The sequence below is a fragment of the Formica exsecta genome, unplaced genomic scaffold (assembly GCF_003651465.1).
Source record: "Formica exsecta isolate Colony F162 unplaced genomic scaffold, ASM365146v1 scaffold48, whole genome shotgun sequence".
Taxonomy (NCBI): domain Eukaryota; kingdom Metazoa; phylum Arthropoda; class Insecta; order Hymenoptera; family Formicidae; genus Formica; species Formica exsecta.
The window spans coordinates 326002-345140 of NW_021852035.1; the positions used below are offsets into that span (position 1 = coordinate 326002).

The 19139-nt window shown below is 40.1% G+C and overlaps 1 protein-coding gene and 1 long non-coding RNA gene across 2 annotated transcripts in view; one reads left to right on the forward strand and one right to left on the reverse strand.

Moving 5' to 3' along the window:
• LOC115241354 (protein grainyhead) overlaps window positions 1-10575 on the reverse strand; it is a 149861-nt gene extending 139286 nt beyond the window's left edge. The window contains 2 exon segments of the mRNA XM_029817070.1: window positions 6820-7151; window positions 9647-10575. Of these exon segments, the coding sequence (XP_029672930.1) occupies window positions 6820-6882 (63 nt within the window). The 5' untranslated portion in view covers window positions 6883-7151; window positions 9647-10575.
• LOC115241355 overlaps window positions 1-19139 on the forward strand; it is a 94432-nt gene that overhangs the window by 61894 nt on the left and 13399 nt on the right. The gene's annotated exons all lie outside the window — the stretch shown is intronic.

A 19139-nucleotide genomic window follows, 5' to 3' on the forward strand; every position in this document is an offset into this window, starting at 1 on the left:
CCCCATCGACCCGTATGAATAAGAATACGGTACAGTAATGACGTCGTTTGGAATTTCCCACGTGTCGCCGGATTATCATGCTTTCTAGCCAATAACATAAGTTACGGCGCTCGGAGAGTATCTCTCTCTCTCCTTTTTTTCTTAAGAAAACCTCCGAGACCTCGAGAGCTGCCCGATGCCACACAGTCACCGCGGCATCATTCGTAACGTGACAGCGAGCGACGTGGCAGTGCTATTAAGGCTCGTGCATATTGCAGCAGCCTGCAGCCGCAGCGATAGGTTCCGTCAATTAACATAATTAACAATATTATGAATCATCCTCTTAATGTCTAGACACCTTTCGCGCCCGGAGGTATACGTGAATTATGAATACTGAATTGCGCGTCTTTAGCCTAAGCACAAAATTCTTTTTTCTCTCTCTCTCTCTCTCCTTTTTTTTTTTAAATAAGAAAAATATCCTTTCCCCCCTTTACTTATTTTCTGCGGTGTGCGCGAGGCTTAATCCCGAGTGTCACCGGTTTCTATATTTTCTCGCGTTGGCCGTCGTAAATCCAGACGCGAATGAATAATCGCGACCCTACGATTAAGCGCGAGGATTAGCGCGATGAAATACGGTCGGTAGGTACGGGTAAAATCATTAATGGATGAACGCGAGCCTCTGAATAGACCACACATGTCTCCTAGAGTCAAGGTAACAATGTTTATCTCGCGATTATGACTTTCTAGTGTTTAGACCTGACAAACTTATTATTAACAACGTCATAATTTCACGCCTTTTGCCGTACAACATTTTAAAGCATATCGTTTTTATATTTTGAAGACTTTTTATTATGCGTTTATTATATTATTAGTAATATTACACGCTTAATATCCGTTTTTTATCTGTGTATATATAATTTTATATTAAACATGTATTAATGTTAATTCTAATTGCATATGATTATATACATTACATCTATAATAGACATGTGTCTTGATTTAGTACAATACCGATACGAATTATTCTAAACGTAAATAACTAATAAACAAAGAATATGTGTGTAGTTTTTCATAATTTATTAATCGCATTGATATTTGAAATTTTCTTTTTATCGATAAAGAGAATCATACCAATGCACATATATCAATTCGTAATCTCGAGATTCCGATGTAACTTAAAACTATTCAGAAATACAAAACGCATTATAAATAAATTTCATCATTATATTTTAGTGGCAGTAAATTTTTTACAGGTCTTAAACGCAACATTCATAGACACCAAGCATTGTATCTTCAGTGTCTAATGGACAAAACGGTCCTGGCGTAACGGTAATGTCGCGCAGACAATAAAAATGTCATGCCGCCGCGAGCGTTGCGGTTTTGCGAATTTCGACTCATTCGATGCATTTTACCGTAATCCCCCCAATGTCGTTAAGGATCATCGCGGATTTATTTTCTAGATAATAACCGTCCGATAAGAGCTACCGGGAAAAGTTGTTCTTGACATCGCGCGACATCCATCGCGATATACTCGATCGGCGGAGTCAGGGGTCTCAGATACACCGGCTAAGGATATTAATCAACTCGAGTCGCGACCGCGACACAAACCTCCCGCGGTCGTTACACGACGTTAAGTACTCCGCGTTGCGAATACTCGGCCGTGTACCGACTTCATCCGGAATCTAATCCAACGTCAGTCGCTTTGAAATTTATCGTGCTGGTGCGGAGTCGCCGATATCGATCGTTCTACGGTGATCCATTGGAACGGCGCGCGCAAATTTATTACTTTTTATTACATTTCGCGTACGAACGATTTGACAGCAGGCAAGGATGTATATAGTGGTGGACATGGAGTGTAAAAATATATTTTTTTGCAATTCCGCTATTATTCCGTTTAGGAAGTTTTCTGTTATCGCCGCATTTATCTCAACTAGCATTTATTTTATCATTAAGGATGTTTTGGCTGTATAATAGTAGCAAAAAATTGTCAAAATTAAAAGAAAAACATATTTCTTACGTTTATATTGTTTAAAAAATTAAATGAATAAATTCGAATTATAAAGAAAGTTAAAGTATCACAAAATAATATGGTTTTTGACGTCTTCGTAAAAGAAAATAATTGTAATTAATATTTTTCCTAATTTATGACAAAAATATTTGATCGTAAATAACCCCTGAAATCAACTGCAAGAAACAAAAAAAAAAAACGAGTAATTTGCAGAAAGAGAAAGAGAGATAGATAATATTTTTTTACAATTTTTAATAAATAAGTTTTAAACGAAAAAGTGGATCTCAATCAAGTTTTGCACAAATATTTATTAGAGTTTTCTTAATATATGTGAACATTTTTATTTCGTTGGCAATGTTTTTTCCTTATCAAATTTGTCAATAAGTGTTATAATATGCGATTTTCCATAAAAATCAATAGCAACTTTAAACTTAAATAATTTCCAAATCGTTAAGAGAGTTGTGCTCAAGTTTTGCACAGATGTTCAGAAGAAATAGTAGAAGTCTACGAAATTTTCATGCTTTTATCAATGTCTCGACATATGATACTTAAACGAGTCCACCGTTGGTTTAATCCAGTTTCTTCTAACATGCGGATTAAAACAATCCGTCATATAAAGACGGTTTATTATTTATTATCTTGAAATTTAAGAAAATTAATTCTTAGTTTATTGAATAACCTGTTACAATGTAGATAAGAATGCCGAAACTTTCTTAAGTGACATTTTTTATATTTCATCTATCATCCAAACAATCGGCAACGATGATCTAATCGCGGGGAAACTTACCGCATAGGATGAATACTCGCGATTTCGCGAGCTCGCGAAATGATTACCGCGAATCCTACGGATCGCGGTAGCTCGTTTAGGATGCTGCTCGCTCTGTTTACACGCAAGAAGTGCTTCATAATAACAGTTAATTGGCCGGTCGGGCTGCGTTCGTGAAAGCCCGCGACGGACAGTAAGTCCACAGACGTATCTGCCGGTCGAATGGCCCGTTCATCCGCGGCTAAAACTCGACGGTTACTCGAACGTCTCCCTCGTTTCTTTACCCGTTGGCTGCCGTAGACCGCGAATCACGCGCAAACATCTGCGGACGTTCGCAACGTGCAGTTATTACCGATCGCGTTGCGCGCAGCTGCAACGTAGATACGTTGAATCGTTAGGTACTTTTCTTTCGTGGTACGTTCCTGTCTCTGTACGTGTCTCGGGGATACGATCCTCATTCGTTGTATTCCCGCAACGGCTGGAATATTTTTGCGATTGACTTTTTCTAATCGTAAACATTATTGCTCGTTTTATCATCTCTCGCTGCTCTAGTAAAGATTGTTGATATCTGTTAGTTTCTGTTACCTTCTCTAGGAATAACGTGTCCCGAAAAATGTTGAACTGTTTTATTGAGGCTGTTTTGAAGAAGATATAATAGTTTAAAGCTTTTATCTTAGTTTACAGAATATCTTTGGAAAAACCTATAATATTATTGGCTGTTAAAAGAGTTTTAGTCACTTTAGTTTTAAGCATTTTATATCATACGATAAAAAAAAATAAATGTATTTTTCTTAAATCAGTATTTTGCTCATGTATCCCTCTTTACCATATATGATATCTATAATATATTTTCTGCTTACATATATCAGCATAATGTCAAGTGATAAAATTTGATAAAAAGTTTAATGTAAATTAAAAATCTACTAAAAATCAAAGATGATCACTTTTTTAAAAAAATTCTAAACGTGAATTTTGAATTGTAAGATGCAGAGTATATAGTGTTGTTTTTACACTATCATGCGTCTAGGTAAGAGCTCTTTATAAAGCAACTTTTCTTCCATTACTTTACTGTTAGTGTTCTCAGTTGTAAGAGCATTAGCCTTAAATGCATCGATTGTGACAAAAATGACAACGATCGCAATTACAGTGAAATCTTTCTTGCGTTATTGTTCATCGAATGCTGGATACGGTATTTTATTGTATTCGGTAATCGCATGATGATGCAGCTTGAATAATATTGCTCTGCACAGCCATTTTCCAATGTTTTATATAATTAAGTATTAAGTATTTCGTAAATTTCTGGTACGCAATTGCCGTTTATTTAATTAATACCGTCGCTGATTATCGCTTATCATCGTTAGTCATCAAGCGCTCTGCTTTTTATCGCGAGTTGTCTTGCAAGTAAAATATTTCGGCGTTCGTTTCGTCGATGCGCGCGCGCTTATTTTCGATATACTTTTCTTTTTTATACGCTTTCAATCTCGTTTTTGCGATCGGTATGAGTCATTCGAATCGAGAAAAGACGTGCAAGCACGAATTACGAAGAGGCTCCCTTTTCTTTTCTTTTTCCTTTCGCCGTTGCCGCCCAATAACGAATCGGTTAACGAAAAAGTTAATGAAGATACAAAATGACCAGTCGCTCGGAATTCTATTAAAGAGCCTTTATTTCTTATCTCCATAATGAACGGCGTGATCATCGTCGAAGGTTCCCTTCATTTAACCATCAGTTTATACGAGAAATTTTTGAAAAGTCATCCGCCGCGGATCTCTTCCTTCATCGTATCCAGATACAGTTTTATCCGCGAGTATGCAGATAGATAGATATACAAGACGAACGAACAGCCAACATACCGTTCGTTTAATGCGAACGAAAGAATGTTGAAGTTTGATAAGGGGATATCGGCGTGTACATGTCCACGATGACGGGTAAGCTCGCAAGACACGTCCATCCACGTTTCGACATAGCGAAGAAGCGCGATGGATAAATGATCATCTTGCGATCCGGAAGCGCGATAATATTTACACGGCTACTTGAACACCCGGTATGCTTGCGATGCTTATCGTAGGTGTACGGATTTAACCGCTTATTAAAGGCGCCAGACGCAGGTGCGAAATGGAGATCGTCCTTACTTTCGACTTTTCTCGAGATTCATGCGCGCTCATTCGCGTGCGATGTTTAAGGATAGCAAATTATTTTTTTATTAGTCTTTTATATGCGCATTCATCGGTGACATCTTGGATCTTAATGTTCGTCACGGGTAACTTAATCTCGAAAAAAATCTCTTTTTTAAATTGTTTACACCGTCATCTGTTAGAATATCAGATGTACATAATAACTCATCGCATAATTATTTTTTTCATTCGTGTAATTATGATTACGTATTACTGGCGGCAAAACAAAGATTTTGTTTCCTTAATGAATTTTTTAAGATTGCATGTTACATCAACTACGGTTTTTATGCACATTTTTCTTTTTTATTAGCGAATAAAACAGGTAACCGAGAAAAATTAGAAGCTCTATGGTTTTGAAGTATTCAATTTATGCGAAAAGTGCCGCGGAATCAACAGAACGAGACTATAATGAGTTCACAACTTTTAATCATAATTCTTAGAGCTACATATTAAAATTTTACTGAACGGCTAATGCATGCTCGAGTTTCTCATCGCACAGTGTCGTAATGCGAATGTAACGTCAAAGCGTTTCACTTTCGAACGACGCCTGGCTTGAGAACGATTTTTTAAAATAAAAAATATGAACTTATCCGTGGCGATTCTACAATTAAATTTTTATTAAAGAATATGCTTTTTTCGCCCGTAGATTGTCATATTACCTAATCAAATATGAAATTGTATTATTATCGGATATTCCGATATTAATAATAATTAATAATAATAATTAGAAGCAATATAAGAATTGTAGCAAGTGTGTCATAAAAATAATTGCTCAATAAATCAAATTAAATAATTAGAATTACATAAAAAATTCCCCGTCATCGAAGATGATAATTTTATTAAAGATTACAAACGATTAAAATTGCCAAAAAATAAATTCAAACGATAGCTTACTAAGAAAAAAAGCATTGATCAAAACGTAACCAATTATACAAAAAAAAAAGGGGAAAAAATTATTCTGATACGTTAATTTAATAACGAGAAAAATGAACATAAAGATATATAGCTTTGTTCTTTAATTCTTGCTACTACATTCGTGTTTCTAAAAACGCTTTGTAGAATTTTCTCGAATTTATTCTTTTCTTACTTTTTCTAATTCTTTGTGGTTTGTGACATGTACCATTTTTAGGACATTCAACTTGCTTTTCCAACATGTATTTCCCATGATCGCTTTTTTTGTTAGCAAATAGATTACGGTCAACCAATTACGATCGCAGCTTGACGCTTGAAGAGAAAAGAAGTTTTCAAAAGCTTTTTAGTGGGTCAAATACTGCACTGATAATAATACTGCAGTTCATAATTCTCAGTTTACCTTCGCAACGGGTGGTGTTGCTGAGAGAGTTGACGAAAGAGAATATGAAAAGAAAAAATATGGTCAGAAAGAGAAAAGAAAAAAAGAGAAAAGACATAGAGGAAGATATCACACGCACAAAAATACAGTTTAATGATAAAATATAATTGCATCCTGTGAATTGTTGAAATATTATAAAAAGATCATAGAGAATTATAATACTTTAATATCGTTAAATTTTACTAAAAATTTCCGATTAGAATATTTCTCGATTTTAATCGTCCACGCATTGAATACCAGTCAATGGTTAATATTTTATATATTAATATTAGAATAAATAAAACTGCATTTATTAAATTGCCGAAGATTTTTAGGCTTGTTGATATTTAATTTGTATATATTACACCTAACATGAAAAAGAGAGTGAAATAAGATTGTCTTGATTTTGTAATTTGTTTTTATATTGAGCCTATATTAGATACAAATATAATTCTCACAATTAGGCAAATTTATCTAATAATAAATGCATAGTGCATTTATATATAAATACGTGTCGCGCGCGCGTTCAATCTTATTATCTGACAGTAAGATTTTGAAACTGACCGGAGACAGAGCCTCCTGCATATGCAGGGGTGTGTTGTCGCCCTCGTCGGTACACGTCGACATTCTCCGGCGTCGTCTTCCAGTTCTCTTCTTTCGTCGTACCGTGATATTTGTTTAATACACCAGATTCCGTCTGTTTTTCCTTTGGGAGTCGCAGTCGCTTCTCTTTCAGCGATAGGTTTAAATTGGAAACCTTTCAGTCTGTTCTAGTTTTCGATTAGGCGTCTATGTCTACGCGAACCTATAGTTTTAGGCATCGGGTATCGTATCACAGGTTGCTGAGGCTTGTATGGCACGTGATTACTCGAAGAAGAAAAGCGGGCGGTAAGGACCTGCAAGAAGCAAAAGAGAGAAGGACGCTTAAAGCACGACATATCATGTACAGAGATATCGTATATCAGTTTATTGATGATTCGAGCAAGTAAATTTCCGTCGCCCAATTATTTAACACGAATAATGAAGCGCGCGCGCGCGCTCATTTAACGAGTTTAATGCATGTGAATGTAGTAACACGCGTAAAGAGGAGGACAAGGTGACCGAGAGTGAAGACGGAAGAGGCGACTTGTTCCACCCGCACGCGTTAAGAACAAGCTGAACTCTCATCAGTGGGAACGAGATGAACCGGCTGTCGGTTACCACTTCGGGGCGAAGTGGGCAGGTAATCCTACGTTTTCCGCATAGCAGGTAGGTACCGGCCCGGAACCGGAGAATCCGCGTCAGACACTGCACGTGGCTCGCGGGAGGAAGAGAAGTTTCGCACGCGTGACACGCGTAATCTTGCGCGAAGACGGGAAACCGGAACCCGAGAGCAGGTTCGGCGTTTATCGCCGGGTGAGGATTCGCGCGGATGTCGGTCAACCAGTCTGACACCGCGAATTCTACGTCTCCGCAATCCATGCGGTCTCACCCAGGTGGATATTAGTAAAACCAGTCTCTCGGTTCGCTCTTCTCTTCGGCTTGCTCATCTGCTTTTACTACGGTGGAGTACGCGCGCGCGCGCGCGCGCATGGGGGAGGGCGCGCGCGCGTAAAACTGGAATTCAGCTCGCGGGCACACTGTTCTGACGGATAGACAGGTATAATAATAGACGTAACGAGGAAGCCGGACCATCGAGAGTGAACACACAGAACGGTGCCGGTTCTCACTCTCTTTTTATCCGTCTCTCTCTTTCACGTTTCATTTATCCGTCCGCGCCGTCAATAACGGAGTCGCGGTGATGCTCGCGAGGAAGTAACAAGACTGGTTGTTTGAAAGAAAGAGAGAGATAGAGGGGAGAGAACAGAGAGATGCCGAAGAGGGTGGCGGCGGGAAGTAGATAGGTAGGTACCTACCTACTACGCGGAAGAAGGAGATTGGGGCGACCGGGGAGAAGGAGTAGGTACGCACACGAGGCCGATATACAACCGCGAACCGGAGACGAGAAGCCAGAGGAGCAGGTTCGGCCGGTCTAACCTGATTCTCAAAGGGAACCCTGCATCAGATTGGACCCACCTCCGTGGGTCCGTTTGTATTTCAAGTACCTGTACGCCCTCGCCTCGCGTCAGTGAACGATGCCTCCGGAGACGGTGGACTCCGTCGAGTTCGTACAAAGAGGAAGCGAGGCGTCTCCTCGATTGACGGATCGCGCGACGGCGATGTGCCTTTGTCGGCGTCGAACGCCTCGGTCGTGCGTTGCACCTGCCGCTGATAGATCCAACAAACTGCCGTTTGTCGCGGCGGTGTGCATCGCGGTTGCAGTCTCAGACACAGCTGCGCAGACTGCCGTTAGTGCAACGAGAGTGAATTTCTAGAAATTTAGTGAGAGTTTCAATTGATTCCTTTGGAGAACGCCGAGCCGTAAATGGAATTTAAAATTATGCGCGAAAGGATTCTGTGCGTATCCGAGTACGGATTTTTCTCGTCTCAAGACTTTTTTCGTGTCTGACAACTTTTTTATTATTTCTCCGTTTGATATTTTATTATCGATTTCGATGGATAATCGTTCGGAATTAATTTTAAAGAGGAACATAAAAGTTATAGCGCTGCTGAGTTTTAGGACAATTTTATGGAATTTCAAAATTTTTAAGTAAGAGGATTAATTAACATGTGTTTCTGAGAGATGAAAAAGTAGAATAGAAGATTTACGCGAATATTTGAGAATGTTTTTGAAGTGTTCGCCAATATTTCACATGTATTCATATAACGGAAAAGTAATATCTCATCAAAAATAATAATTTTAATTCTAATTATTTTATGTATTTATGGAGCATTGAGCATGCATATAATTTGGCGGGAAGAGTAATCATAAATATCGTTTATATAAAATAATGCAAAAACATTGACAAAACAGAGCTTCATTATCATAAATGGTTTTTACTAATAACGATCTCTATTATAAACAATATTGTATCGTATTATTGCAATTCTGTCAAAACATACGTACATATGTACGTGCATATAAATACATCATCTTACATTTCTGCGAAATATCTCGCGTGAAAGGATTTAATTTATTATATCACACAATCTAAGAATTTTTACTATCTCTTTACTAACGATAGCATGTATCGCAATACTAGAAAAAGAAACAATTACATATGTTAAAACGTCGATGCACATGATCGCAAGAAGAAATAGATACGAGATTTTTGTCAACAGAATATCATGCATTGAACGGTCATGGTCCCGCGTCTTGGCATTCACTTGTTCACCGGTAGGTTACCTGCGCATCACCTGTGCGTCATCGCGTAGGTAGCCACCAACTATTGAAAACGCGCCGAGGAAGGAAGGAGTGCGTTACAATAATACCAAAGTGATTAGACAACTATATACAAAAATAAATACTCACTCGTTGGTATCGCATTAGAAGAAGGGGGGGAAGAAGTGTTGTGTGCGATACAGCAGCCGGTGCATTCGCAAGAAGCCGCTGGTCCGATGGTTGCTTTACCGGTGTGGCGGATTATCGCGCGCGCATGTGCGCGGGAGGAGGGAGGTAAGAGAGGGAGATGGAGAGTAGGTGATAGAGGTCGCGAGGGGAATGATAAGGTAATAGAGGGGGAGGGGGAGGGATGGGGGACCAACTACAAACTACTGAGCGTCCCTCCTGTGTGCTGGATTACATCTCAACGGATGATAGTGTCATCACCTTCGCCGAAACGTACGATCTCTCGGCGAATATCTCGGCTGATGTTGGAGTTACTCTCCTACTCGAGGATACCCTTCTTCGAAGGCCCGCGTTTCTCTCCTCCGCACGATTTACGCTCTCTTCTCCACCAGTGAAGAACGTATGGCACCGTGAGATCTCGGACGCTTCTATCTAACGCGTTGTCTTATTCACTTCATATCACACCCGCGATTTACACATTGTTGACGTAGACATTTCACGAGCCTGGAACATTGCTGTCGATCACTATGCGCGTTTCGTTTTACGTGTCCACTCGATTGTACTGCGCGTGTCACTCGTTCTCGGCAAGATCTTATTAGACTTGTCCGAATCTTATTCCGAATCGTATAATCGCGCACCGGCTTCAGTCACACACTTGTTCACACGCGGGACGACGGCGGCGACGGCCGATGATTACCGTCGCATACAATCACTAGAAAATTTTTCCGATCGATCATTTAACGGGATCTTCAAGTTTAACGCGTTGATTAAAGAAACGTTGTATTCTTTTTAAAACGTGCACTTTGTATCTGAGAAAAGGATCTACTGGAGTAAAATTTAAACCGCCGAAAGTTTCAGTCGCGCCGCTGCAAGCAACAAACGAAGCAGCCTCTCGAATCGTTCTCTCTTCTCTCGGGAGACGGCAACATGGCCGCCTACCTCCTCTGCCTCTCAGCATCCCGCTCTTGGCTCCAAGTCTCTCAGATTCCCCCCTCCGTTCCACTCGTGTTCCACACACGCTTGTGCACGGTATTTCCCTCCTCCTGCCTCTCTTTCTCTCTCTCTCTTTCTCCCTCCTACTTGTTCCCCTTCGCGTTTTTTTTTCTCTCCGGTCTCTCACACAGCCAGCTTCCTTCACTTTTAAGCGTCTCTCTTAGGCTTCTCTTAAGTTTCTCTTTTCGTCTCGTTCTTCCTTCTTTACCTGCGTACCCTATAACGCCTCCCTTTCGACTCTTCCTTCGGCGGCTCTTTTTATCTCTCTTTCTCTTTCAGTATGGTATAGCAATATAATCTAACATCATGGTCCACCATATCCCTCCCGGTATCCTCCTACTCTTAATCGAGAAGGAGAGAAAGATATTTCGATTTGTGATGTATCAGAGAGAGTGGTGAGGGCCCTTGGGCTTCTCCGAGCCGTCATTCCTCTCTCTCTTTCTCTTTGTCTCTCTCTCTCTCTCTCTCTCTCTCTCTCTTTCTCCAGGTATTCTCCCGCTCGTTTGTTCTCAAGCGATACGATGAGATCGAAAGAGACAGACAGATGTATCGCGGGCGGTGGTAGGAGACGACAGGAGGAGGGAAGGGGAAGGCCGGTACGCAGGTAGCCAACGCGAAACAAGGACGGGCTCACGGATCTTGTCGACGAGCGGGACCAGAAGAGACCCATCGTCTCCACAGCGAGCCGTACGGATACAAACAGAGCATCAAGTAATCGACGAGGCAGCGGCCGGCATCGTGGCCACCCGACATTATCGTATCTCTACAGTCGTCTCTCTCCGACGCGTCGCTTTTTCATCTCTCTCGCTCGGTCTAGCCGTCTCTCGAGAAAGATATTCGACGAAAGTGCCACGAGAGAAACGAAGACGATCGCGTTATACGTACGCGTGCATTATATCGCGTTCCTCTTCGCCGTCTCTCTGATTCTATCATTCTCTCTTTCTCTCTCCTATTCTCTTTCTCTTTTTGGTTCCACCTTCGAATCGCGTCCTACTCCGCCTTGCTACCTTGAGAAGGATACACGTGGTCGAAGGATATATGTGGAACGAAGACGACCGCGCAGACATACGTTATCGCCGGTGTCCTTTTCTTACTCTGGATTTCATCCTCTTGTGTATGTGTATCTGTGCGTGCGACTCCGTCCCGCTCTAGCTTCGCTACCTTGAGAAGGGTATCCGCGGGGAGGACCGCGAGAGGAACGAGAAGGAGGACACGCACACATATAGATTATCATATCTGAGTCTTGTGTATTTCCCCGCCTTTACCTTCGCTCCTCCAATCCCTCTCGCTTCAATTTTATAACGCTCGCTCTTTATCTTGCCACCTTGAGAAGGATATCCACATACCAAATCGTATCCGAGAGATATCTAATAGAGGGACGTAAAAAGTCATCTCATTGAATACGCCGAAAGATGGCAGATACCTCATCGGATGGAAAGACATATCTAGATATGTCGACCTATTATAAGTTTTCGTTTTGTTCTGAAATAATTTTTTTATCTGCTTTATAAGGAGGCTTTCGTGTCTATTTGCCTCGGATAATCGAGGTATCTTCCCGAGTCATCGCGAGACAGACGCGCGCACGCAGACGTCGAGGCCCTCTCCTCATCTCTCTGGTCAAAGGAACGCGGTGAACGTAATGGAAGGGAAGAGAGAGAGAGAGAAAGAAAGAGCTTCTTGTTTATGTAGAAGTGAGCTCTATCGTCTCGTCTTCCTCCTTTCTTTTCACCGTCATTGTGAAAAGGATATCCGCGAGAGAGATTCGCTCACGGTAGAACAAAAAGAAGGTGTACGTACACGCGTACACACGTATATATACCATGTATGTTCGTATATATACGTATATTCGATTGATTCCCTCTTACGTAGAGCAGGCGAGAAGAGAAGACGCTTACGCTGGACGCCGAAGAGAGCGAAGCTGCTGCCGGTGCTGCTGGCGGAGTCGCGCCGCTACGAACGAAGATGGACTCGGGATCGAAAGAGCGAGAGATTCGAGAGGGGAAGTCAGGGGATGGAAGCAAGGCGAAGAGGAGGGCGTGTGCGTGAGTTTACGACGAGAGAAAGAGAGAGTAGAAAAGGAGTGGATGCGCGAGCGACGAGGAGGACGGGCGTTGGCTACGCGCACGAAGGGAGATTAAAAGAAGAAAAAGAAGATGGAATTAAAAGAGGAAAAAAAGGGGAGTCACGGGCAACAAGAGGCAAGGAGAGAAAGAGGAAGAGGGAAAAATGAGGGTAAGGAGAAAGAGAGAGGGACCCATGTGAAAAATGGGCTCCCAGCGAGAGAGGACAGCCTCGGGCTACGTCGCGCGATGCGACCCTGCTCAGGGAGGGATTCGTTCTTCGTTTGTAAACTTCAAAACGCATCGCGTACGTCGATTCGGCCGAATCGACGTGAAATCCCGTTGCCTATCGTGAACCAAATGTTTTCTTCGAACGAAAATCTCGAAAGTCCGGATCGATTTAGATTCTTATTCGAACACATCGAATCTTCTTCTCGGAGATAACTAAACGCGCGACGTTCTCGCGAGTAAAGATAATTCGTATTCGCGCGTTTCTTTCCGTGGGAATCGCACGCTTATGCACCGCGTGGGTGGTTGTGCACGTTTTTGCGTGGGCGAATCGAAAGGCAGATGAGAGGAGGAGGAAGGAAGAAACAACAGTTTCCGAGAGGAATGGGAATTACCTTGTTTCGCACGCGCTCTTGAGATATTTCTTTTCCAGCCTTTTCCCAGATTTTTCAGCTCTATTTTTCGCGCGTGGCTAACACAATAGAACCGACTGTTGGATCGTCTTCTGGCATCTTTCGATCGCATGGCTTGCCGTCGGCGAAGAATCGTGGGCTCGATCGGTCCCGGACAAGCGCGCGTTACGCGTGGCTTTCTAATGTCCTCGTGAAAGCAGATCGAAGTCCGATTCTTGCCGAGAAAATTCTTCTCTATCCGTCGTATCTGTCGACGCGCTCTCGCGTAGTCGTAATGTCGCCTTCCGCGCGCCCACCTTCCGGCCGTATGTCTCTCACGCCGACGGGATAAACGCGCACATCGGGTACTTATGCAGATCGCATAGTGCGCGAAGAAGTGTCTATAATTCAACAGCATCGATAAAGTTCACTTTTAGAGTGACGGCATGCAGAGTGTTTCGACACTCTTGTTGCTCTTAACTCTTAAATTACTACGCTTTGACCTATTACGTAAAATGTTGCGTAAAATCTTTCTTCTCACAAGAAGGACACTTTTCTCAGAAAATCTTTTATTTAGTAGTATACTATAGTATAGTATTCTGTCAAGTCATTTAGAGTACATTTTTAAGAAAATATTTTAAAACGAGAAGAGAGAGAGAGGAACAACGGTCATATATATTTGTGGTTTTAAAAAGATTGTAATCAACGTAATAATATACAAAATTGTTTACAAAAAAATTAATTATGCAATTAAATTGCATATGTATGATTTTTTTTTTCGATAAACAGATGAGATTTGTAGAGAATTTTAAAATGCATACGAGATTTTTTTCTACAGGATTTTTGTAATTTATATTCTACGAGAATAAAATTGCGGTTTGGAATTCGAGAAGAGATTAAATTTGCGCGCGGCTGGAACACATCATACGCTCGTTTCAGTAGAAGCATCTACGGACGATTTTGTCGTAGATCATGTCATCCGTAATTACACACATTTCTTTGAATGCCCGCCGACAAGTTATTATCGGCGAAATACGCGTCCTTTCGTCGACAAAATGCTCGTTTGTCACGTTGTATTGTAGTGGAAGGGATGTAGGATACGAAAATCATGCTCGATTCATCATGGTCTTATCGTAACTGCGCATTCCCACCCTCTCAACAGGTGAAACAAGAACCCCGGATTCTTGCTCAAACCTGCGGTTACTTCGTCATTGTATTCCCCACACAACGGGCTTCCCGATTATCATTTCTCGTATGACGATGAAATGGAATAGCCTTAAGAGAAGTCAATGACTAGCTTACAAAGATAAATTCTCTTTTATATGGAATTTAAATAAATTTTAAAAAGCTTCTACTCTGTCTTTTTTGCACAATAATAAAAATGACTTCTATTAATTATATTGTATTATATGTAAACGCAATATTGTCGAATGAATTAAAGCCGTAAATCGGACTCTAACTTTATGGCGTTTTATCTCACTACGAATCGCATCTCCGACTAGAGAAGCCCCAGCCGAATGGCCCCGATTCAAAGTAATCGAAGTCTCCAAACAAGATTCGGCATAACATGACGTCTTGCGCGGGCGTTAAAGTCTCTCGGCGGCGCCCGTAAACGCGCATAATGGTTCTCAACCGGTTCATCGGGGATTCATTCAGAGAAACGTCAATGTTGCATCTATTCACGCACGTACACCTATACCTATACTTATACATATGTACACGTGCGCGCCTATAGATCGTCACTACCTGTTCACCGGCAAAGACCGGTCAGTTCTTATACCGGTTGCGTACGTCTCTCTAAAGCAAACACCGGCGTGTTTACGTCTGGATATAAAGATGTGGCGAGGCACACATACACACACAAATGAAAGAAACTAACATTCCGAGATTGATTCCTGGACACGATTTATTAGGATGATTTAACGTGTTTTTATAGTATTTTGTCTTTTTATCCTCATTGCAGTATTTTAAAAATGAGGAGAAGCATCTGGGAAATCTTGTATCACGTATTGTATATTGATTGTGCATTTTATGTAATTGCTTGAATATATCATTTTTAATTCGAAGAAGTTTCATCAAAGAAAAGAATATGCGAAAATATGAAATATCTTAGCTACGATTTACAGCCGGAGTAGAATTTTTATTCAACGTCAAAAAACGATAATTTGAAATACCAGTTTGGCCGATTGAAAAACTGCGTCCGGCTATCTAATGTTAATTAAAGATCGATGAGAAAAAATTGAACTTGATTTATCCTGTCGATAATTATATTCTAGCGACCGGCTCGCAAATCGACGCGAGCGCGTTTCCCTCGCGCGCTCGTATCGCAATGTAAAAGAATTCGAGAGATTGGCGGCAGGAAGCGCAGCAATGGCGCTCGTGATAACGGTATCGAAAGTGTTACGCATACGAGCATGAGTTGCCGGACTTATACATTCGCGGAGATTATTTGTGGTTAAATACACGTCGCGCTTCATTCGTTGCACTGGCGAACGGCCAATTTAGATCAATTTCGCAAGAATCGCAGATCGATTATGCCACAATGAGACAAACTAGACGGACTGCTCTTTCACGAATAGAATTTTTAAGTACTTACATTTTAATAGGGGTCGATTAAAACTTTATAAATAAAATATATATCCTGATAGATTCTTCATAGATTCTTAGCCACATGTTATCGCCATATCATCAAGTTTTATTTATATATTATATGTGTATGTGTGTGTATTTATCCTTTTATAAAAATTTCTCTTATTAAAAGTTTAAGATTATTGATTTATAAGATTATCTTTATTTTATTTTATATATATTTTCTTTTTTACGCATAGTATATCAAATAAGAATTAATTCGTAACATCAATAACCTTTGAATGAAATAATGTCTTATTTCTTCAATTGTAGGTGCATGATCTACGATCCGTATGAAAACGATTTTACACACGCTGCTAATTATTGAGCCGAGCATAGAAATGCGCGTGTTTAGAGCTCCTCTCTAATTTACCGTAGCGCCACTAATCAGTCGCCATGGAAAATTTATTCTCGCGAAATATCAGCGTTGCGCACGTCTTTGTGCAGAGCCGCGCGCCACTGAAGTGGCGTTTATCGCGCAGTACGTCGTTACGGGAGTCCTGTAACGATTACGTGCGAACCGATCCTGCATCGATCGGCGCGCCAGGATAATAATTGCCTAGCGCGGACAATAAGTTGATCATTGGAACGATCAAGCGCCCTTCGTGCTCGTGGCTACTGTTCCAAGAATGCATCGTTAAAATCTCGAATATACTTATTAGCCATGAATTTAAATATAAATTTTGTCAGTTTTTAACAAAATTTTTGTATTTTATGATTTGAAAATTCATAAATTTGTTTCTTTTTACTGACATAAAAAAATGTTGAGAAAGATTTTCTCTGTGTCAAGTTCTTTTAAAGATATGCATTTCGAAAATTTATTTTATTTATAATAAATATATGTAAAAAAAGTCATTGCAATTCATTCTTAAAAAGGGCATGTCAAAGTTCTATCGAAAGTTTCAAAGTTTATTGTTGTTCCTTTTCCGTGATGCTGATTCTTTCGCTGCGAGCAATTGTCATTACATAATTTCATTCTTTTCGAAAAATGAAAATTTACTTTGAATATTACTTTATCATATCGATTCCCTTACAGATTGTTAATAGTCAAAATTAATTCGAGCTTATTAACTTTTTTTTAAATTTCTCTAAAAATAAATTTAAGTTTACTTCTCCTAAAAACAATATTAATTTTTCAAATTTTATGAAAAATAAATTTTATTTTGTTTGTCCTAAAAATAATTCAATTTTCTTACTTTTCCTAAAAATAAATTTAAATTTTATATTATTTGAAGATAAAAGGAATTTATCGTTATCGGTATTTTTCATAATTTTCATAAATTTGCTTTAAAGATTGTACGCTTGACGATTGGCTCAGCCAATTTCATCGGTGAAAATGACGCACTTTTTGCGCGGATCTATCTGAAACATCGTCACACGCCTTTTCAGAAGACGATTCATCCAATTACGTCGCGGAAGTGGCCAGTTAGCGAAATCAATTGGATTACCGCATCGTTGTCGATGTCGTCGTTGGGGAAAAACCTCGCAAATTGCGGCGCACGGTTACAATCGCTCTCGTTTCGTCGCGATCATTAAACCGCGCGCTCTGTCGAGTCAATGAAACGCCCTCCTTATTCCCTCCGTCTCGCCCTCCGAAGAACGCGAGACGCACCGGACACATGTCTGAACGGGGTAACTGTTTTCCGTTCTTGCGAAAAGTTAACGGACCGCTCGAGAAGAGCATGCTGCAATTTCGCCGACTTATGGAAGCGGCGCGCCGGACAACGATGTAAGAACGTTCGTCGGGTAGCCGCGCGATTTTACAAGTACCGTTACGCGAGGGCGACTTAATTTCCTTCCCGATCGATTTATCGGCGAGACGGAGAAATTCCGTCGTCAGGTTTCTTCGGTCGCGGTACCGAAGCGGCTCGAGTCCATCATTTGTATAACTATGTGAAACTGAGTTAGAATTAAAGAGAGAAAATTGAAAATTAAACATAAAAAATCCATCAAGCGAGGAATATGCTTTCCTTCGAAATCGAAATCAAGTGGAAATACACAATATAAAATATATATTTGTTGAAATTTTTAAGTGAATCTTATTTTATTGCAAAGCTTAAACAGATAGTCTTCTCGCTATGATATTATATAAGAGAGTGATTAAATTAATAACTGCTCTTAACCGCTATGCCAGTTAATTTGTATTGCCGTTGGTATATCTTAAGAAAGATATGCGATTAATGCTGACATCGTCGGTATGTGTGCGAAGGCATCGGCCGAAGAAAGTTCTTTTTCTGGTTCGGCGAGATCCTCCCGACAACCTGATTTCGCCGATCCACCTTCCACTTGTTGGCACAACGAGTTGTTTTCGCGCTGAGACTAATTGCGTCCATTAATCGTGACTCGATTCGGTAATTCAGATTTAGACTCGTTTTGTCAGTGTCTTGTTTGTACGCTGAGATGGCTCGTCGATTTCTACAAGACCAGTTTCCGACGTAATTATAATTAAATACGCTATTTATCTCTGTTGTTTGAAATGTAACAATATATCATATTTTAACAACAAGCTTGAAATAAAAAAAATCAGATTTAAATCTACATTTATCATATTTATATATAGAATTAATATACATTTTTAAGATTATAGAATTATACATATTTACATTATATTTTATTGGATAGAATTTTTTGTGTGCTTAAAATGCATAATGTGTCAAGTCCTTGGTGTAAGGCTTAATATACAATTCAATATTATTAATAAAATGTAGCTGGCCTTGCATTACAAACTTTGCTATTTCCGAATGTTTTTTCTCTCATAAGGATATTAAAGATATACAGATAAATATTAAGATAAGAGCGTCCAATCGCAAAAAAAAGCAACGTTAATGCTAATTACCAACGTATCTTAGACGCAGTTTTAATTGCGCAATAGCTGACGAAATTTGTCAGACCTTCATCGCGTCTTCGTGCTATTGCGTAGTCGCTTAATCGTTCGACGACGACTATTGTGCCATTAACGAAGACATTGATCGTGCATTCAATGACGCAGTTCGTTCGGGCATCAAACGTTTCAAAGTCAAAAGTATAAAATAAAATAAAAACACCAAGAAGTCTCTTCTGAAAAAAATACAGAATATATTACGAAATGTTAAATATTTCGAAGCATTAACAAATTAATTATCATATTTGGCTATCGTATGTTTCGACATATTATTG